The 22,785-nt window shown below is 42.1% G+C and overlaps 1 protein-coding gene across 1 annotated transcript; it reads right to left on the bottom strand.

Annotated features, from left to right (window-relative positions):
• Positions 1–489: 489 nt before the first annotated feature.
• LOC102841978 (chromosome unknown open reading frame, human C9orf24) lies at positions 490–22,578 on the bottom strand. Its single transcript, XM_006863160.1, has 7 exons — positions 22,444–22,578; positions 6,645–6,789; positions 3,910–4,025; positions 3,135–3,210; positions 2,693–2,927; positions 1,209–1,295; positions 490–595 (listed from the first exon to the last, which is right to left on the bottom strand). Exons 1-7 carry the CDS (start codon positions 22,576–22,578, stop codon positions 490–492), a joined length of 900 nt encoding a protein of 299 aa, XP_006863222.1.
• Between the last annotated feature and the right edge of the window lie 207 nt (positions 22,579–22,785).

The raw sequence follows: 22,785 nt of genomic DNA on the forward strand, positions 1-22,785 counted from the left end.
CTTAAAGTTTGGGTTTGAGATTGAGAGCTTTGGGTGTAGGGACAAAGCCAACTGTTGAATGGAGGATCTGCTGTGATGCAAGAAAGTCCAAGTTTGGGGAGCATACTGGGAAACTGTCAGCTGGAGGGCCTTATGGGGTGGGAAGTAGATAGAGCCAGCCTAGGAGTCATCTTCCCTGCATGGCTAGATGAACCCATTAGTTTGGACTCCGGTAAGGAGGGGAAGGTATCAGGTGGATGTAGGGTTACTGTTCTGGGGGGGGGGGGGGGGAGGGAGGGGTCCTCATGGCCTCCTATATTGAGACTGAAGGTGGAGAGTGTGACTCAGGGTAGGATGACTTTGAGAAATTCCATCTCAGTGAGAAGGCTAGGCAGAGGCTTGAGTGACAGCCTTCACCGTGGGATCCTGCTGGGTAAGGGACACAGGAGGCAGGCTCTGGAGAAGAGTTTATTTATTGCTTAGCCCCCTAGGCGGGGCCAACCAGGGGCTCTACCAGGAGCAGTACTCAGGATAGGTCTCAGACACAAACTCAGGGTGGATAATATAGTTGTTTCTCAAGGGACCACCAGTCTTCTTGAAGTGACTTGTGTCCCATCTGTGTGGAAAGATGAGTTAGTCCTTTTGGATCGTCATATGTCTAAGTGAACATCTGACCCTAACTCTCAATGCTGACTTCATCCCAACATTATATCTCTTAACACTGAATTCAGGTCCTGTTGTTTCATTTGATGTCCAATATCTGCTCTTGAATGTTGACTTTTTACTCATCAAGTCTTGAACTCAACACTCTGATCTCTTTACTCTAAGCCCCATTGTCACACTTTGACCCCTCAATATTGGCCTCTGTCACACGGTTTTTTCCATTCTCTAGCCTGCTTTGACTTCCTCAAGGAGTCTGGTGGCACATGGTTTAACCGTTTGGACAGCGGTTTGAATCCACTAAGCTGCTACTGGACAGAAAGATGTGGTAGTCTGTAAAGATGTACATCCTTGGGAATCTTATAGGGCAGTTCTACTCTGTCCTATCACTATGAGTGGGAATTCACTCAAAGCAATGGTTTTTTCCCCCCCTACTTCCCCTGGGCACTTGCGCCCCCTCGTGGCACCTTCCAGTCAGTGCATCGCAGTGAACAGTTCCCATCCCAACCCACCCTCGTAGAGCCAAGGGGATAGCCTTCCTCGTGTGTGTAAGTGTGCGCGCGACTTACCTAAGATTCAGATATGGGTAGTATGTCGGCGGGGGAGTTGTAACAGCACATAGCATCCCGGGCCGGTGTTGGTAGGGAGATGCAACCCTGGAGGAGAAAGCGGTGGCCACAGCCTTTTGATATCCCCCCCAACCCTGACTAGGCACGCGGGCGTCAGGCTACAGAAGATGCTTTCCTCGGCCCTCCATACCCTTCAAGACTCCACCGCAGCACCGTGAAGCCTCTTGAGAAATCTCTGTTTCTGCCCCTGCTGGACTCTGAAGAGGCTCAGAATCCGGTTGTTGGAGCAATTAGGAGCACCGGATTCCCGCCACGGTACAACATTTTCTCCTGCACTATCGATATTTCAGAGCCCTGCCTAGGCACTTTCTCGCACTATGCCGTGGAGTCGATTCAGACTCGTAGCGACCCTGTTACAGGGTTTCCGAGGCTGTAAATTTTTGCGGGAGCAGAAAGCCTCAACTTTCTCCCGCGGAATAGCCTGACTCGCTACCAGAGCTCCTAATCTCCACACTTTGTTGTTGTTGTTAAGTGCCGTCGAGTCGGTTCCGACCCACAGCGACCCTGTACAGGGTTTCCCAGGGTGTAAATCCTTACGGGAGTAGAAAGCCTCATCTTTCTCCCGCGGAGCGGCTGGTAGTTTCGAACCGCTGACCGTAAGGTTCGCAACCCAATTCGTAACCACTACGCTACCAGAGCTCCTAACCTCCACACTTTAGTGAGGGTTAATACCTAGGACTCAAACCAGACACCAGGCTCTCCCGGCCTGGGGAGGAGCAGGGCGGGGGAGTCACCATGGTAGGTTGTTGTTAAGTGCCGTGGAATCGGTTCCGACTCATAGGGACACCATGTAGGTTAGGGTTAGGGTTTCAGGACAGCATTCTGCCCAGTCCTTTAGACTGAAGCCGTCTTTGGCGTTGGCTTTCTCCCAGCTTCGTCCCTCCCTCCAGAGGGTGACGGAGCTCGGGAGGAGGCAAAGGTCTCTCTAAGTCAGCATTCATTGACTTAGCTCTCAGCAATGACCCAGCCTTCTAATGACAGGGACCCGAGACCAGAAAGATAGGACAATTTTCCAAGGACGTATACCACCCTCTGGCTAAGACCTGAGTCCCCACATCTGGGTGTCCCAGTAGGGTCCGAGCCGGTGGGCATGGGAAAGCTGTGTGTCTGGTGTGTAAGTTTTCTCAAAACCCTCGGGCAGGGTCTCCACAGCAAGTATAGGAGTCAGGTTAATCTTGAGCCCATTCGGGAGGGACAGGGCTCGGGAACGTCCGAGAACCTTCGTATGGGTTCTCCCGCCCCCGCTGTCTGCTCAGGCCCTGGGGTCCCAGGACCCGAAGCTACTGTTCCTATCCCTAGCCAAAGCCGACTGGGGGTGGGGCCTGGCAGAGGCGGGGCGGGCTCGTTGGGGGCGGAGTCAGGTTGAGACGGGGCGGGGCTGGTTAGGGGCGGGGCCAGGCTGAGGCGGGCCAGGCCCTGCGGACCTTACAGTCGTCTGAGCAAAGCACCCAGGCCTAGGACGTCGTTTAAGGCACTGCGTCCCGGTGGCGTAGTAGTCCATCCCGCTCAAACAGTAGTGACGGCCAGAGCAAGGGCTTTCGTAACCCTGAAAGGGCAGGCGGCCTGGCAGCGGATCCACGCACCGGCATCGGGGGGTGATCTGCGGCAGCGGCTGGTGCCGTGACAGCGAATTCAGCATGTTCACCACCACCTCGCGTTCTGAGCCCACGCCCCAAACCCAGGAGACACAGCGACACAGAGATGGGAAGAGACAGAGTCAGAGACAGGGAGAAACGAAAACAAAAAGGGGATAATACAGAGTTATTCTTTCCAGGCTCTCGACTTTCGCTTGTCCCGAGTCCACCCTACTTGTTCCCCACCAGGGCCTCACCACCCTCCCCCTCCCCCTCCCCCCCCCCTCGTTACCGTAGGCATTGAGGCGGTCGGGTTTAGGAGGATATTCCATGGGCATTCCTCGAACTATCGTCTCCATTCCAGCCTCCTGAAAATGGCACATGCACCACTTCAAGTTTTGACCTGCAAGAACTACTGCTTTTGGGGGGCCCTTCCAAGACAACCAGTCCCTCCCCAGGTCGTGCCTTCTCCTGACCTTCTGCATCTACCCTAACACTCTGGGCTCTGAGCGGTTGAGGTTGTCTCCTGGCAACGCGTTTGCTCCTCGGATCCTCTTGCATACCCTATTCCCGCAGGCCTGGGACTGGTGCCAGATTCCTGCCATCCATCTCGCGGGAAGGATCTCCTATACCTATACTGCCCCAAGTGGCCTGTTGCGGCTGCTCACATCACAAAGGAGGGGAGGGTGGAGCAAGTATGCTCAGCTCATCATCACTGGCCAAGTGGCCAGCCCCAGGGTCACAGGGGTGGCACCACACAGGGAGGGGGCAATTGGCAAGCTTCAGAAAGGATCTGTCAGAGATTGGAACTTAGAGGACCTATCTCCAAAGATTGAGATTCAGGATACCTCAAAAGATTGGTGTTCAGGGACCTAATACAGCCCCACTCCTGGGCTTTCTTGTTCCCTAGAAATATAAACACTGGTTTCATGGATGGTGAAGAGCCCTGGAACACTGTTAGTGGGCAAGAGATGAGGAACTAATGGTGAAATATACGTCGCTGTGCCCAATTGGGGAAAGGAGATGCATCCCAGACCCCAGGCATCCATGCTGGGCAAAGTAGATACCTTAGGCAGCCGGGGCAAACAGGTGATATACTGATTGTTCCAGCAGGTGTTATTGTAAGGTTCTATCCTCCATGTGGCGTACCGGTCACCTTGCAGATAGCTTGGGGTGCATTTGTCTGTTTGATCATAGGGTGCAGATGTCAGATTGTGTACTTTCTTACTACACCCTAGGATACTCTTCTCTCCACATCTTTCCTGATGTCTCCTCTAGCCCCCAACACAAAACTGGCTCTCACTCCCTCAGGCTAGTTCTCTGGCCCAGTCTGGTCCCAAACTCACCCTAGAAGCTTCTGAGTGGGTTTTAGATCCTCCGAGCTGATCCCTTTTCACCCTTTCTGAATCAGCCAAACTGGAAAAGGGTCCTCCTCCCAATTCCTCCCTCTCCCTCATGACCCACATCTAGGCATCAAGGTTTGCCTCCTCAGCATCACTTGACTTGATCACCCTTTCTCCATTCCCGCATCAGCTCATCTGTGTATCGCTGCATTACCTAAACTAGGAGTTAGTATAAAGTGGTTAACAGAATGGACTGTAGACAGACTGCTTGGGTTCAGATTTCAGCTCTGCCAGTTATGAACTATGTGTGACCTTGACTGAGTTAATTTTGCTGCCTCTCAATTTTCTCAACTTTAAAATGGGGGCAATAATTCTATTGGCTTCACAGGGTTGTTGTGAGGTTTGAATGAGTTAGTATCTATGAACACTTAAGCATATGGAAAATTATTATTATCCTACTTGTCTCCCTGCCTCATGTTTAAAATCCAACATGCACATAGAAACTGTGGTACTTTTTCACAAATGATAATCTGACCAAAAAATTTCCTATTTAAAAACCTTTTAAAGCCCCACACAACTAGTCACCTAAGTCTTTCCTACAAGATCCTGTGTGAGTGATCTCTCTCTGCCCTCTCCCTCCAGGCCAATAGTTTGAAAGGACATAGGAGACATTACAAAAGAGAGCTGGAAGTCCTAGAGGGGTGTGTGTGTGTGTGTAGGGGTGATGCTAGAATTAAAAATTTTTGATTTAAATACTGAATTAAAAAATATTTAGGGATATCCTGGTGTGGTGCTGTGGGTTAATGCACTGGACTGCAAAGTCTGTTTGAACCGCAGACTGGCAGTTCAAACTCACCAGCTGCTCCTTGGAAACTCTATGCAGGGTCGCTATGGATTGGAAACAACTCTATGGCACTCAACAGCAACAACAGAGACATCCAGGTTAAGATGACTAAAATCAGGTGAAAGAGAGTAGAATCCTGAGAGGGTTAAGAATGGATATAAAGACTTGGAGCTGTCAGTAATTAAAGCCATGATTTATATAAAATGACTGACAGAGGAGGGGAGAAGAGTGTCCAGGACAGCAACCCGAGGAGTCCCATATTTCCCCACATGGGCAGATAAGTTGTTGTTAAGTTCTGTCCAGTCGGTCATGACTCATAGCGATAGGGTTTCCAAGGACTGGCTGGTGAGTTTGAACTGCCAACCTTGTGGTTCAAACTGACATTACAGTTCAGTGTTTATTCTACAGCGCTGCACCAGGACTCCACTGGTAGACAAGAGGACCAGTAAAACTAGGCATTGGAGAAGTTGAGGAAGGAAGGAGTTTCAAGAAGTAGAATGGTCAGAGAGTGAAATGCATAGGATAGTTCCCAAAAGTTAAAGACTGAAGAATCTTATGGATTTCGCAGTTAGAGCTATACAAGATAAGTTTTAGTGTTTGAGGGTAGGAGATGCAGACTCCCAATTTTAGTTCTTCATCAGTTAATTCAATAAACACTTATGAAGCCAGGCACTGTTCTAGGTGTAAGGGATACAGCTATGAATAAAACAAGTCTTTGCTTTCATGGAATGTACAAGAGACAGACCATAAACATCTTATCAAATGAGAAAGACAAATTCTCATGAGATATACAAGTGATTACGAATCGGGTTGTGAACCTCAAGGTCAGCAGTTCGAAACTACCAGCTGCTCCGCGGGAGAAGGATGAGCCTTTCTGCCCCCGTAAAGATTTACAGCCTTGGAAACCCTGTACAGGGTCTCTATGAGTCGGAACTGACTCCATAGCACATCACCACCAACCATACAAGGAGGGGAGGGCGTAGTGATATTGATTACAGACTATGGTTTTGAGAGTCTTGGCTGAGAAGAGTAGGAGCAAGAGATCATTTTCAGGCAAGAAGAGATTGGTAAGGATTTTCAAATTGAAGAGAAAGGCATGGTGAGGCAGAATGATGCCTGGTGGAAGGTGGGGGGAGTGGACAGGGTCACCAAGAAGATGGGAGTAGATAGTATCTAGAATACACTTGGAGGGATGTTATTTGGGGGAAGTTAATACTTTTTCCAGAGTCCTGGTGTGGTGCTGTAAGATAAGCACTAAATTGCTAACCAAAAGGTCAGCATCTTCTCAGAAATCCTATACAGGGTGGCTGTGAGTCAGAACTGACTGAACAACAACACTCTATCTCTAAGGATAAGACCCAAGATTTGTCCAGTTCTGTGGCATAGACAGGGAGCTACCAAAAGGCGGAATTGGATCTCCTCCTCCAGGGTTAGGGTCAGGGTCAAGGACAGGGTAGGTGGTTGGGAGTCAGATTGGATTGAGAGTCGGCTCATTGGTGGGGATAAGATCGATGTAGGATCAGGGTGGAGGTCAAGAGCCAAGTTGAGTTCAGATTGAAGAGTCGTCATTGGGATCCTTGCTGGGGTCACAATTAAGTGAGAAGTGAGACCCTACCTTCCTCTTGAGAGAGCCAATACTTCTCAGGGAAGTAGGGGTGGCCTGGTATGGAATTTTTGTAGCTGTAGTCCTGCGTGGCACATCTGACCATCTTCTGAAGGGCTTCATGGTCCACGTGGCGCTCCATGTTCTGAGTCAGGCCCTGGGCAAAGGGAGAGGGCAGGAACTGTCTAGGTACATAGAGACAAGCACTGGAGTCCTGCTTGACCCAGGTTCAGTCCTTCTGGAGATTAGCCCTGGTGGGTCTCTCCCCAAGCCCCCACGCTATATGCCAGAGGAAGTCCATGCCAGTCTTAACCCCCTTTGCATAGTTTTCTTGTTTATATCATTCTCTTTTTTCTTTCTTTCCATCCAAGCCTGGGCCTTGGAGCCAGGCTCTTGCTTTCAAAGTCATTTGCTGACTTCCTCATTTGTGTCCTGTCCTAGGTTGGGAGCTCTTTGAGGGCAAGCAGAGCTAGATATTCCTGTACTATTTCTTTCAGACTGTGAACTACCTGAGCAGTGCATAAGTCTGCCTGCAATGGAACGCTAGGCCCTTGGCAGAATCTGGAGCCCCAGGAAAATCTGGCTGCCCTTGCTATCTTATGTAAGTCTCTTGGGTTGGGTTCTAGCAATCTGGCTCCTTGAAGGAACCAAAGGGTGGTGCTAGAAAGGCAACTACTTTAAAATTGAATTCCCTTACTCCAGCCTGACTAGATTTTGCTGTGGTTCTGATAGCCTTGACTCTGAACTTGACCAGCACAAACTCTGGTCCTCACCCTATCCAAACTTTTGTTTTCAGGTCCAGGTCCTGGACCTTCTCTGCTACTTGGGCTTCACTTCCTGTCCTCCCATCATGGGGACTAGATCTCACTCCATCCTTTTGGGGACTAGATCTATGGAAGCCCAGAAGGTCTCCCATAGTCCTCATCTGAGAGCAGAATGCCAAGTTAGTTGTGGACTCACATATCTTTGCAGGCACAGGTATGAACAGATAATGGGGTCACAGGGTGAGACACCCAGAAAGGACTTCCTCATAATGGGCAGTGTGATGCTGGGACAATGATACTACCACCCACACTTCCTCCTTATGATAGTAACAGCAGAGGCCTTTCTTAGCCAGGGACAAGATCCCGCTGCTGTTCCCAGTGCTTGAAGTACATGGACTTCGGGGACCATCGATCTAATTGAAGTTCTGTTCTATGGACAGATCCCATGTAGGTGGATGTATGGCAGAATGTGGGGGTTGTGGATCTAGGGGCCACATCCCAGGATATAGAACTTCACTGAGCTTTACACACACACACTCACACATATGTGTACATAGGCCTAGGTATACACGTAGACCTGTGTACCCAGGTGCACTCATAGACATACTCTTAGAATATCCACACTCTTAGAATACCAACTGAGATGTTTCCACAAATGGATGAGATACTGGAAGTGCTCACTCTCTTATGCCAAGAAATTCAGAAGACAGCTACCTGGCCAACTGACTGGTTGTGCCCATTCCAAAGAAAGGTGATTCAATAGAATGCAAAACTTATTGAATATTATTAGTATCACATGCAAGTAAATATTTGCTGAAGGTATTTTAAAAACGGTTGCAGTAGTACATTGACAGGGAACTGCTAGAAATTTAAGCCAGATTCAGAAGAAGATATGGAATGAAGGGTATATCATTGCTGATGTCAGAAGGATCATGGCTGAATACCAGAAAGATGTCTACCTGTATTTCATTAAATAAGCAAAGGCATTTGACCATATGGATAACATTACAACATTAAGGATAACATTATGAAAAAGAATTCCAGAATACTTAATTATGCTCATGTGGGACGTGTACACAGACCAAGAGGCAAATGGACTGACAGAGCAAGGCGAAACTGTGTGGTTTTCAAATAAGGAAATAAGTATGTCAGGATTGTATTCTTTGAACATCCTTATTCAGTTCGGATGCTGAGTAAATGATTTGAGAAACCAGAGTATATGAAAAAGAAGGCAGTATCAGATTGGAGGATGACTCATTAACAATTTATAATTTGCACGACATAATCTTGCTTGCTGAAAGTAAAGAGGACATGAAGCACTTACTGATGAAGACCAAAGACTACAGCCTTCAGTATGGGTCACACCCAACACAAAGAAAATAAAACCCCTCACAATTGGGCCAGTAACAACATCATAATACATGGAGAAAAGGATTGAAGCTGTCAAAGATTTAATTTTACTTGGATTCATAATTAGTGCCCATAGAAGCAGCAGTCAAGAAGGGAAATGATGCATTGAATTGTGCAAATCAGCTGCAAAAGCCTTTTTAAAGTGATAAAAAGCAAAGATGTCACTTTGAAGGCTAATGTGTGCATGACCTAAACCTTTATATTTTCAATCTCATACGTATGCAAAAGCTTGACAATGAGTAAAGAAGGCTGAAAAAAATTGATGATTTTGAATTCTAGTGTTAGCAAAGAATGTTGAATCATGAACTACCAGAAGAACAAACAAATCTGTCTTGGAAGAAATACAGCCAGAATGTTCCTTAGAAGCAAGAATGATGAGAAACTGGGCAGTATTTCATTCTATTGTTCATGGGGTTGCTACAAGTTGGAAACAACATACTCATATGCATAAACTCAGACACACACTTCACACACATACTGAGATATAAAAAAGGTCATTTAGAAGAATGTACAGACGTCATCCATTTTTCTGTTAGAACTTTCCTCAGATGTATAACATTTTTATATACATTTTATTTATATATGTTTATGAATGGAGTAAAAAAGTTTATTGGAAGCTTTGGGCTGTGAGTGAGTGGACTTTATAGACCATGAACATTATGTTCTGGACAATCTTTTGAAAACCCTGAGTCAGTATCTGTAGATCTTTCCTCTTGCACAGATGTTCTTCAGAAAAGATTCCTTCAGTCTCTGGTATGAGAATAATGACCTACTTTCTGGTGTTCTGAGAACCTAATGGTTAGCATTCAGTCCATGAAGGTCTACCTTCATTATTATAGTCCCTTGCCCTGAGCTGGGTCAGGGGTCCTTGGTCCTGAGATCTTCTCCAAAAAATAAGCCTTCTGACTTTTGCTGAAGTAGGTGTGGGCAGTCATTCAATAGCATAGACTAGATGAGGGGATTGGTGGGTTTAACTGCTTTTAAAAAAGCTTTCAAATAATTCTTATTTTAGTCTTAGCCCTGTCCCATCTTCAGGTCCAGAGAAACTTAATACTGCCATTTCCCAAGCCTTTTGAAAATTCTGCAGTGTTAAGTTGTACTGTATCTTGGGTTTCCTGCTGCTGACTCTGGATTCAGCCTTCTGAGATATGCTAAGTCAATTACCATTTATTTTCCAAGATTTTTTTGCCTGCCCCATCTCCCTTCTCTCCATCATTGTGGGGTTATGTCTTAAATATCTACTTACTGTAGTTTTAAAGAGGTTTTGGGAGAGAACAAAAATGCTTGTGTATTCAATTTTAACCTAGAGAATTCTAAATTTTAAATACTTTTTATACTAATTCTTTATCAATTACACACCATATATATCCTGTCAAGTTTCAGGCTTTTATTTTCATTTTCTTCATAGTACCTTTGATAAGTAGAAATTCTTAATTTTTACATAGTTGAATTTATTAATCTTTTCTCTTTGGTTAGTGTTTTCTGAGACTTGCTTAAGAAATCTATCCATACATGAGGAGTCCTGGTGTGGCACTTTAGGATAAGCACTGAACTTCTAACTGCAAGATCAGGAATTCAAATTCACCAGCTGCTCCTTGGAAACTGTATACAGAGCCCTTAACAACAAAGACAACTTCCGTACATGATAATGGAGATAATAGCCTCTCTTTTGTTTTTTTTAAGTATATAATTTTACTTTCATTGTTTAAACCTTTAATCTGTCAGGAGTTTATCTTTGGGTTTGTTGTCAGATAAAGATCACATTTATTTTTATCCATATGGATAACCAGCTGTTCCATTGAGGAGTCTGTCTGTCTTTTCTACAGATTTGTAATGCCGTCTCGAGCCTGGTATATCTTTTTCCATAGCTTTATTTGCAGCGATTTCTGTTGTATATTGTTTTCCACCTATGTGTCGATCTGTTTCTAGTTTATTCTAGTCCATTAAACAATTTGTCTATCATTACAGTAATACACCTATCCCCAGTTGTTGTTGTTAATGCCATCCAGTCTATTCTGTCTGCTAGTGATCCTATATAGGGTTTCCAAGAGCAGCTGGTGAATTTGAACCACTGATTTTGAGGTTCAAACAACCTTGCAGTCCAGTGCTTATCCTACCATGTTGTTATTGTTAAAGTGCTGTAGAGTCCATTCTGACAAGGTTTCCAAGAATGAACTGCTGATAGCAATGATGTTGGCGATCACATGATAGAATTTTATAAGCAATGACTTATTCATTGCAAATACCTTTTTCAACAATAGAAATGGTGACTACATATGTGAACCTCACCAGATGGAATACACAGGACTTAAATTGACTACATCTGTGGAAAGGGATTATGGAAAAGCTAAATATCATCAGCATAAACAAGACCAGGGACTGACTGTGTAACAGACTATTAATTTCTCATAATACAAGTTCAGGCTGAAGCTGAAGAAAATTAAAACAAGTCCACGAGAACCAAAATATAACCTTAAGTATATCCCACCTGAATTCAGAGATGTGTTTGATGCATTAGACACTAATGACCAAAGACCAGAAGAGAGGAGGAATAACATCAAGAACATCATGCATGAAGAAAGCAAAAGGTCATTAAAAAGTCATGAAAGGAAGAAAATACCAAAATGGATGTCAGAAGAGACTCTGAAACTTGCTCTTATACATAGAGAAGCTAAAACATCTGGAAAAAATGAATAAAAGAACTGGAAAGAAAATTTCAAAGGGCAGCTCGAGAAAACAAAGCACAGTATTATAATGAAATGTGCAAGATTTGGATCAGAAAACCATAAGGAAAGAACACATTTCTCAAGCTGAAAGAACTGAAGACAAAATTCAAGCATTTGATTCCAATATTGAAGGATTCTATGGGCAAAATCCATCACTTATCTGTCAGTTTGTCTTAAGGTAGAGGATTGTGTCTTGCTGTGATGCTGGAAGCTATTCCACCAGTATTTTAAATACCAGCAGGGTCACCCATGGTGGAAAGGTTTCAGCTGAACTTCTAGATTCAAACAGACTAGGAAGAAGAAGAGGTGTACTACTTCTAAATGATTAGCCATTAAAAACTTTATGAATAGCAGTGAAACCCTGTCAGCACCCAGTGTAACAATTATGAGGATGGCCCAGAACCAGGCAGTGTTTCATTCTTTTGTGCACAGGGTCACTATGAGTCAGAACCAATTCGACAGCACCTAACAGCAACAACATGGGCAAAATATTGAATGACCCTGGAAGCATTCAAAAGAAGATGGAAGGAATACATAGAACCACTGTACCAAAAACATTTGGTAGATGACCAACCATTTGAAGAGGTAGCGTATGATCAAGAACTGATGTTACTGAAGGAAGAAGTCCAAGATGAACTGAAGGCATTGGTGAAAAACAAAGAAGGCTCCAGGAATTGACAGGCTACAAATTTAGTGTTTCCACAAAGTGATGAAGTGCTGGAGGTCCTCACTTGTTTATGTCAAGAAATTTGGAATACAGTTAGCTAGCTGGCCAACTGATTGGAAAAGATCCATAGTTGTGACCATCCCAAAGAAAGGTAACCCAATGGAATGCAGAAAGCAGCAAATAATATCATTAATATGTGCAAGTGAAATTTTGCTGAAAACAATTAAAAAACTATTATAGCTGTACATTGAAAGGGAGCTGCCAGAAACTCACACTAGATTCAAAAGAGAATGTAGAATTTGGAAGATCATTGCTGATGTCAGATGTATCTTGACTAAAAGCAGAGAATACCAGAAAGATGTTTACTTGTACTTTATCAACTATGCAAATTTTTTCAACTGTGTGGATCATAACAAACTATGAATAATATTGCAAGGAATGGGTATCCCAAAACACTTATTGTACTCATGAGGAACCTGTAGATAGACCAAGAGGTAGTTGTTTGAACAGAACAAGGAAACACTGAGTAGTTTAAAATCAGCAAAGATGTGCACCAGGGTTGTGTCCTTTCACCATATTTATTCAATCTGTATGCTGAACAAACAATCTGTGAAGCTGGTTTATAAGAGGAACATGGTTCTCAAGATTAGAGGAAGACTCATTAACAATCTGGGATAGGCAGATGACATAACCTTGTTTGCTGGAAGTGAAGGGGACTTGAAATACTTAAGATGGTCAAAGACTACAACTTTCAATATGGATTGCCTGCCTTCCATTGTAAAGAAAACAAAAATCCTCACAAGTAGACCAGTAAATAACATCACAATAAAAAGAGAAAAGACTGAAGTTGTCAAACAATTAATTTTGGTTGGATCCACAATTAACACTCATCAAAGCAGTAGTAAAAAAATCAGGCAGCATATTACAACAGGTAAATCTACTGCAAAAGACCTCTCAAAAGTACTAAAGAGTGTGGATGTCATTTTGATGTGCCTGAACCAAGCTATGGTATTTTCAATTGTCTCATATGCATGTGGAGTCCTGACACTGTAGGGTAAACACTGGACTGCTAACCACAAGGTTGGCAGTTCAAACCCACCATCTGCTTCTTGGAAATCCTATACAGGGCTGCTATGAGTTGGAACCGACTTGAAGACACTTAACAACAACATATGCATGTGAAATTTGGACAATGAATAAGGAAGATGAAGAAGATTCTATGTATTTGAATTATATTGTTAGTGGAGAATATTGAAAGTACCATGGACTGCCAGAAGAACAAATAAAAAAATCTGTCTTGGAAGTACAGTAAGAATGCTCACTAGAAGGAGGATGTTGAGACAGTCTCTTGTACTTTGGACATGTTGCCAGGAGGGAACGGTCCCTGATACGGACATCATGCTTGGTAAAGTGTGGTGGTGGTTGGTGGTTATGTGCCACTGAGTTGGTTTAGACTCTTAGCGACCCAGTATAGGGTTTCTGAGGTTGTAAATCTTTGTGGGAGCAAAAAGCTTTATCTTTCTTCTGTGGATCTGCTGGTAGATTAGAACTGCTGACCTTTTAATAGCAGCCCAACTAGTAACCCACAACACTACCAGAGCTCCTTTGGTAAAGTGTAGGGTCAGCAAAAAAGAAGAAGACCTCTAATGAGATGTGTTGACACAATGACTGCAATAGGCTCAAATGTCACAATAAATTGTGGGGATGGTGCAGTACTGAGCAGTGTTTTGTTCTGTTGTACACAGGGTTCCTATGAATCAGAACCTACCACATGGTACCTAACAACAACTACAACATTTGTAGATATATATATGTAAGTGCACCAATGCACATATATTCATATATACAATAAAGCACATGGGGGGCACAAACATGGATAATTCTTAGACTTAACCAAACACCTCATGGGATTGCTTTATAAGAATATGAATGTTGAGGACTATCATCTTGAGGAACTACTTGGTCAATTGGTATAATATAGTACATACATTTTATGTTCTATATTCTAGTTTGGTGACAGATCTTAAAAGACTGTGGAGCAGCCACTAAGTTACAGCTATTGATCTCTATATGTCTAGAGTAAAAGAGAAAGAAAGGAATCAAATACTCACAGACAAAACTAGTCTGTAGGACTAATAGTCTACATGTATCTACCCTTGAGAACAGAACTAGGTGCTACCAACTGTTGTGATCAGAAACATCATAGATGGATCCTGATAGAGTGGAGAAAACTGTGGAACAGAACTCAAATTCTTAAAAATGTAGACTTAATTGATCTGGTTAAGGCTAGAGGACCCCCTAAAATATTTCTCAAACTTTCAACCAAAATGATTTCATCAGGTCACCTTTTTAGCTAATAAGCAGATTGGCTCATAAAATAAACAATATCACCCAGGCGTATTGTGTCTCTTTAAAAACCATCTGTCTGAGACCAAATGGTCAACAAAGCAGACAAGCGGACAGGGAAACTAGACACTGGAAATGAAACATCCTGACAGAAATAATAAGAACATTGTCACGCGGTGAAAAGTGTAATCAATTTCACTGAACAAATTGTGTAGACATCATTAAATGTGAACTTAATTTGCTGTGTAAACTTTCACGGAAACACAAAATATTATTTTTTAAAAATGCTTATAACAATTGATTAGAATGATGGCTGTATTATTTTGATTAAATATTTTCCTTCTACTTTTGTCAATTAAAAAAAATTTTTTTATCATGAAAGCATATTTGATATTCACAACTGTTATTTTTGCATCTTTTTTAAATAGCCTATTGAAGTTTCATTTGGTGGTGGTAGTGGTAGTGTGCATGGAGTCAGTTCCGACTCATAGCAACCCTGTCTGTACAGGGTTTCTGAGGCTGTAAATCTTTACAGCAGCAGAACGCCTCATCTTTCTCCCATGGAATGGCTGGTAGTTTCGAACTGCTGACCTTGACGTTAGCAGCCCGACTTGTAACCACTATGCTACCAGAGCTCCTTGAAGTTTCATATACACACCATAAAATTCACCCATTTTAAGTGTACAACTTAAGGATTCCTTGTAAGTTTACATTGTTGGGCAGTTATTACCACAATCAAGTTTTAGAATATGTCTATTACCTCACAAAGATCTCTCATGTCCATTTTGTTTCTGCATATTTTGAAATGCTCTTGTGGTTTTCGCCTTGAATATATTAATGTAATAAATAATAGATTTTTCTGATGTTAAACCATCCTTGTATTTCTGGAATAAATATAGCATAATCATAATTTTTTATACACTGCTGTATACAGCTTGCTAGTATTTTATTTAGAATTTTGGCATCTGTGTTTATAAGTGAATTGGCCTGTAATTTTCTTTTCTTATGCTGTTCTTGATTGGTTTTGCATCAGTTTTAGTGACTTCATAGAATTAGTTGGGAAGCACTCTCTTGGAAAGAGTTTGTTTTGAAATGGAAATAAATTGTTCCTTTAACATTGGAGGAACACAACTCTATAATTATATATGCTGTATGTTTTCTTTGTGCGAAGTTTAAAAATTACTATTTTAATTGCTCTAAGATCATTCTGTTCTTTCTAATTCTTTTATTTTTGGAGCATTCTAGAATTTGTACATTTTGTGTAAGTTTTCCATTTTATTAGCATAAAGTCTAAAAAATTCTCTAATTTTTTCTCGATTTATGGATATGTTTCTTTTTTCATTAATTTCTATCTTCGCTCTTTCTTTCTTAATTACTCTCTCCAGAGATTTGTGTGTTTTATAGTCTTTTCAAAGAAACAAAATTTGACTTTGTTGATCTTGTTGAATGTTTGCTTTCTAGTTTGTGAGTTTTTAATCTTATTTTTATAATCTACAGACTTCTACTTTCTTTACATTTATTATTTCCCCACCCAGCTTCTTAAGTTTGATGCTTACTCATTGATGTTTTTCTTTTCTAAATCAAGCGTTTATGCTTTAGGCTTTCACCAAGTACAACTTTTGTTGAACACTGCAAATTTTGAAATGCAATCTTTTCAGTTCTGAGTATTTTTTCCATTTCTATTTTAATTTCTTCTTTAACTCCTTATTTAAAATGGTGTTTCTGTTTTCAAACTAATGAGGATTTTGCTTATCTTTTCCTTGTTGATCTGTAATTTAATTGCATTGAAGCTAGAGACCATAGTTTTATGATGTTGATCTTTGAATTCTATTAATTCTGTTAGTTTTATGACATAGTACGTTGTCGGTTTTTATAGTGTTCCTTGTGTCCTTGAATCAGTAGTTGTTGGATCCAAGGTTCTGGTTGCGTTCAATAAATCAAACTTTTAATTGTTTCAAGCATTTTCATTTTTGTTTCTTTGCTCTGGGTGTGTTAAACTGTGGTGGATTTATCAATTTCTCCTTCTAGCAATTTTATTAGGTCAATGCAAGTTTAGGATTATAATATCTTTCTGGTGGAATGAAACTTTGCTATTTACATAATAGACCCACTTAAAAGTGTGTCTGTGTTTAATCCTAAAATCTCTCTTGACATTCAGGCAGCCACCATACGTATGAAGAAATGTTCACGATCATTAGCCATTGTTGTTAGGTGCCACCAAGTCTGTACCGACTCATAGAGACCCTATGCACAACAGAACGAAATACTGCCTGGTCCTACACCAACTTCACAATTGTTGCTATGCCTGAGCTCATTGATGCTGCCACAGTGCCAATCCATCTAGTTGTGGGTTCTTCCTCTTTTTGCTCTGACCTTCCACTTTACCAGACATGATATCCTTCTCCAGGAACTGGTCTTTCCTGATAATATGTCCAAAGTATAAGAGATGAAGTCTGACCATCCTAGCTTCCAAGGAGCTTTCTGGCTGTACTTCTTCCGACACAGATTTGCTTCTTCTTTTGGTAGTCCATGGACTTTCAATATTCTCCTCTAACACCATAACTCAAATGCATCAATTCTTCTACAGTCTTTCTTGTTGTTGTTGTCAGGTGCCATCGAGTCGGAACCGACTCATAGCGACCCCATGCACAGCAGAACGAAACAATGTCCGATCCTGGGCCAACCTCACTACCGCTGCCACGCTTGAGTCCATCAATGATGCCACCTGGCCAATCCATCTCGTTAGGGGTCTTCCCCTTTTTCTCTGACCCTCCACCTTACCCAGCATGACATCCTTTTCCAGCAACTATTCCCTCCGGACAATATGTCCAAAGTATGAGAGACGAAGCTTAGCCATCCTGGCCTCCAAGGAGCACTCTGGCTGCACTTCTTCCAAAACAGATCTATAGGTTCTTTTGGCAGTCCATGGCACTTTTAGTATTCTCCTCCAACACCACAACTCAAATGCATCAATTCTTCTACGATCTGCCTTATTCACTGTCCAGCTTTCGCATCCATATGAGGCTATTGAAAATACCATGGCTTAGGTCAGGCGCACCTTAGTCCTCAAGCTAACGTCTCTGCTCTTCAATACTTTAAAAAGTTCCTGTGCAGCAGATTTGCCCAATGCAATACGTCGTCTGATCTTTTGACTGCTGCTTCCGCAAGTGTTGATAGTTGATCCAAGAAGAATGAAGTCCTTGACAACTTCAATCTTTTCTCTTTTCATTCACTGTCAACTATCACATGCGTATGAGGTTATTGAAAATACCATGGCTTGAATCAGACACTCTTTAGTCCTCAAATTGACATCCTTGTTCTTCAACACTTGAAAGTGGTCTTATGCAGCAGATTTGCCTAATGTAGTATGTCGTTTAATTTCTTGACTGCTGCTTCCATGACTGTTGATGGTTGATGCGAACAAAACTAAGTTTTTGACAACTTCAATCTTTTCTCTATTTATATGGATGTTGTTTATTGGTCTAGTGGTAAGGATTTTTGTTTACTTTACATTGAGGTACAACTCATACTGAAGGTTGTGGACTTTGATCTTTATCAGTAAGTATTTTAAGTCCTCTTCACTTTCAGCAAGCAAGGTTGATTTCCCCATTCCATTGGGTCACCTCTCTATGGAATGGGCACAAATATGGATCTCTCCTATTCAGTTGGCCAGGTTTCTTGACGTAGATGAGTGAATGCCTCCGGTGCCACATCAGTTTGTTGAAAGATTTCAATTTGTATTCCATCAATTTCAGAGTCTTTTTCTTTGCCAATGCCTTCAATGCACCTTGGCTCTTGATCATATGCTACATCTTCAAATGGTGGAACATCAACCATTTCTTTTTGGTTCAGTGATTCTGTGTATTCCTTCCGCTTTTTTTTTTTTTTTTAATTCTTTTTGCATCATTCAATATTTTGCATGTAGACTCCTTCAAGTCGAAGGATTCAAGTCAAGGATTTTTTATTTGCATCTCTCCAGTGTCACACCAGGACTCCATTAGCCATTGTTGTTGTTGTTGTTATGTGCGGTGGAGTCGGTTCTGACTCATAGCGACCCTGTATAGGGTTTTCGAGGAGCAGCTGGTGAGCTTGAACCACCGACCTTGCAGTCCAAATGACTTTGCAGCCCAGCGCATTAAGCTATAGTGCCACACCAAGACTCCACATTGCTGGTAGGACTGTAAAATGGTTTACCCACTGTGCAAAAGCTGTGGCACTTCCTCAGAAAGTTGGAAATAGAAGTACAGTATGATCCAGCAATCCCACTACTTGGTATATCCACAAGAAATAGAAGTCATGTATGCACCAATGGTTCAGAACAGCACTAGTCACAATAGCAAAACCACAGTATCTTATAGCTAGCACAGTTTGAGGGTATGGGAACACCTTAAATGTGATTTGTCCCCTTTCAACTTAAGCGCTCCTGGTGTGGCAACTGTAGGATCACACTGGACTGCGAACCACAAAGTCGGTAGTTCAAACCCACCAGTTGCTCTTCAGAAACCCTATACAGGGTTGCTATGAGTCAGAATCAACTTGATGGTACTTAACAACAACTAAAGTGCTGGAGTCCTGTGGCACTGTAGGATAAGCACTGGACTGCTAACCACAAAGTTGGCAGTTCAAACCCACCAGAGTTGGAACTGACTGAACAATATTTAACAACAACAACTTAAGGGTATTACTTCCCAATGTTTTGTTGTTGTTAAATGCTGTTGTGTGAGGTCCAACTCATAGTGACCCTGTACAGGGTTTCTGAGGAATGGCGGTGGGTTTGAACTGCTGACTTTGTGGTTATCCTACAGCACCAGGATTCCTTTAACCTTAACAATATTTTAGTCATTTTTAATTTTTAAAATTATGTTTATTATGTATGATAATGTTTGCTTAAATTTACCTCCTCTTTACCATTTTCCATTACTTCTGGCATATCAGAGTGTCTTTCTGTGCTGCATTCTAAAAAATGTTCTTCAATCTTACATGTCACTGACACTCTTCAGCGGTGTGTAATTTGCTATTTTGCCAAACAGTGAGTTTTTTAACAAGTAAATTTTTATTTTCTATATTAGCTTTGGTAGCGTGGTGGTTATGAATTGGGCTGCTAATCTCACGGTCAGAAGTTGGAAACTACCAGCTGTTCTGTGGGAGAAAGATGAGGCTTTCTGCTCCCGTAAAGATTTACAGCCTCGGAAACCCTGTACAGGGTTGCTATGAGTCAGAACCAACTCCACGGCACATAACAACAACAACATATTTGTCAGGTCATTTTTTTTTCTTCTCCATTCATTTCCCCACTAAATTTTATTTTGCTGTTGAACAAACACCAATTCAACAGCATCTATATGCACAATTTAGTGACACGGATTACATTCTTCAAGTTATGCAACCCTTCTCAATCCCCCTTTCTGAGTTGTTTGCCCCTTATTAACATAATCTCACAGCCTCCCCTAAGGTTCTGATAGAATCTTTTGAGTTGCTGCTATCAATTTGATCCCATATAGATAGTTCTTAAATGAGCATAATGCGTGAGGCAGACCTTTTTTTTTTCCCACTAAACTAAATTATTGTTTGGTTTTAAAATGGCTTCAGTTTAAGTTTTAAAGATTACCTCAAGGCAATAGTTTGAGTGATTCATCTATCTTCCATGACTCCAGAAAGTCTAAAGTCATAGAAATGTGAAATTCTGTTCTACGTTTTCCCATTTTTGACCAGAACTCTTCCATAATATCCTTGGTAAAAATATAACCAGGCACAATCCAGTTCTTGTCTCATGGCAAAGGAGGTAATTGTTCGTGGACACAATTAGCCACACATTTCATATCCTCCCCCATATTCCTGACTCTTCTTCTTCTATTGTTCCATGTGAATACAGACCAGCTGGTGTGCCTTGTATGGCCACTTGCGAGCTTTTACACCCCAGGCCCAATGCAATGAACTGGGAGGTAGAACAGAAGCACTAATCACTAACCATTAATATTATTGGGCTAATTAACTGAGCTCTCTCATGAAACCATGACCCTAAACATCCAACCAAGGAGCCATCTCGTGGGAGATGTTTGGTTGTATATAAGCAGCCTCAGCAGGTGCTCATTTTCACTGTTGTAAACATATGAGACTGAGTCAAAAATTACCGACACTCCAGCTATATTAATATGTTCACCCATGTCCACAGATGATGAGAAATGATTCTCTTGAATAGGTGAGTGATAGTGGATTATGTGATAAATCAGCTATGATCGACTCTGTGGCAACTTAACAACAACAACCTGCATATCCTGTCTCTCAAATTTCAAGTCTAGAAATTTATGATAAGGGTATGGTCAGAGATGTGTACAAAGATATATGTACAAGAATGATTATATTTGCAACATTTTGTAAATAATCTAAATTTCCAATAACATAAGATTCCTTATGTTATGTTATTGTGGTACGTTCATAAGATGGAATACTATGCAGTCATTAAACTAATATTCTAGAATAGTTTGATACAGGAAAAGATATCTGATATATACCTATGTGGAAAAAAATTCAAAATCAATATTAGTTCAATATGACATCATTTTTGTAAAAAACAATATTTGCTTCCTAGAAGGACATATTTATTATAAAATATGAACAGTGGTGATTTTGGGTCATGGTATGATAGATTTTTTTCCTTAGTGCTTCTCTGACTCATCCCCATTTCCTACATTAAGCATGCATTTATTTTATAATGAGAAAAAATATCTTAAAGATTCTCTCCTACTCAAAAAATTTTTTTCACTGCCATCGTGTCTCCTCATCTCCCACCCACATCCTGCTCCTTCATCCCTCACCACCTTGCTAAGCCTGGTGCCGTTAGCCCCCACTTTCTCCGATCCACTGGCACCATGGCAAGAGCAGCCTAACTCACAATCCAAACAGGACACTCCAGGTTCAAAAGCCCATAACATCATGTCCACGCTCCTCAGGATAGCTGCTGTGGTCTGCAGCTCATCTCTTACCACATGGATAGTCTTTCCCTTTTATTCCTAACAGTTTTTGGTTCACGGCGGTCCCTGCCCCAGGATGCCTTTGTCTGGAAGCTTCCTCCCTCTTGATCTCTCTGTAGACCTGCCCTTCGAATTTCTGGCGTCAGTTCATTTCTGGTGCTTCTATCGGTGCATGTTTCACACTGGGTAATCCTACTTTATTGATTTGTTTGCTGAGAGTGCCTGGAAAGCAGGGCCTGGAACTTCATTTCTATATTCCGGTGCCTGCATTGTGCCTGGCACATGTAGATACTTGTGCACATGTAGGTACAAAGTCTTGCTGGATGATATACACTATAAATTCTCTTAGCCAAAATCTCAACCTCACACATCCTCTCTCCCTTTTGTGAAAGCTGCACAGATCCACTTGACCCCCAACACAAGGAGACAGCAATAAGGACACACACTTACAAGACATTTTCTGGTATACTCTATAGGCACACACCATAGTAGATGGAATCCTGCCACAGGGTCTTTGCACTTACTGAGTACTCTGCTTGGAATCCTATTTTTCCAGCTCTTCACATGACTAGTTTTCTCTCATTTTTCCACTCAGCTCAATGTCACCTCAAGAAAGTGGCCATCCATGACTTTCATATCTACTGGTTACTTACATTTCTATGAGTCTGTTTATTTCCTTTATAGCAATTTGAACAATTTATAAAAATATTATGTCTCTCCCACCTTGTATCCTGATGTAATTCCCTGAAGGCAAGATCGTGTATGATTGTAAATTCTGTTCCTAAGCAGATGGATAAAATGATACACACATACATATAAGCTATAATGAATACAATCACATATTTACAACTACACACCACCAGTCATCCAAATATTCATGGCCATACTTGCTGGCTTGCCCCCGCTCCCCCAACAACTTCCACTTACCGGGGTCACAAATTTGTTGGCTTCCCAGGCCCACAGAGGTGGGTCCTTATAGACCTCCTTGATGGAGGTAGGAGCTCTGTAGGAGTCAGTGTAGGTGCTGATGGGGGTCTTGGTCTTACGGGAGAAGATGAACATGGTGGGGTATACGGGGTGCTGTAGTAGGCTCTGCCTACCAAGGGCTCCTGCTGAACCTCAGTGACCACCCATTTTCCTGGGCAGCCCACACTTCCAGCTTGTCAGGTGTTCCTACCTGCTATGTCCCCTTTTTGTCAGGGATCCCTCTAGCTTCCCTTCCCCACAACTTTCCTTGACACCACCCAACCCTGCCTCCCCCTCCAGGAT

This window comes from Chrysochloris asiatica, unplaced genomic scaffold, assembly GCF_000296735.1.
Source record: "Chrysochloris asiatica unplaced genomic scaffold, ChrAsi1.0 scaffold00053, whole genome shotgun sequence".
NCBI lineage: Eukaryota > Metazoa > Chordata > Mammalia > Afrosoricida > Chrysochloridae > Chrysochloris > Chrysochloris asiatica.

Coding starts and splice junctions, on each gene's coding strand:
- LOC102841978 (XM_006863160.1), bottom strand. CDS start 22,578: ATGTTCATCTTCTCCCGTAAGACCAAGACCCCCATCAGCACCTACACT. Junction 6,790..22,443: donor CCAACAAATTTGTGACCCCG/GTAAGTGGAAGT, acceptor CCCTTTGCCCAG/GGCCTGACTCAGAACATGGA. Junction 2,928..3,134: donor CGACCGCCTCAATGCCTACG/GTAACGAGGGGG, acceptor GCGTGGGCTCAG/AACGCGAGGTGGTGGTGAAC.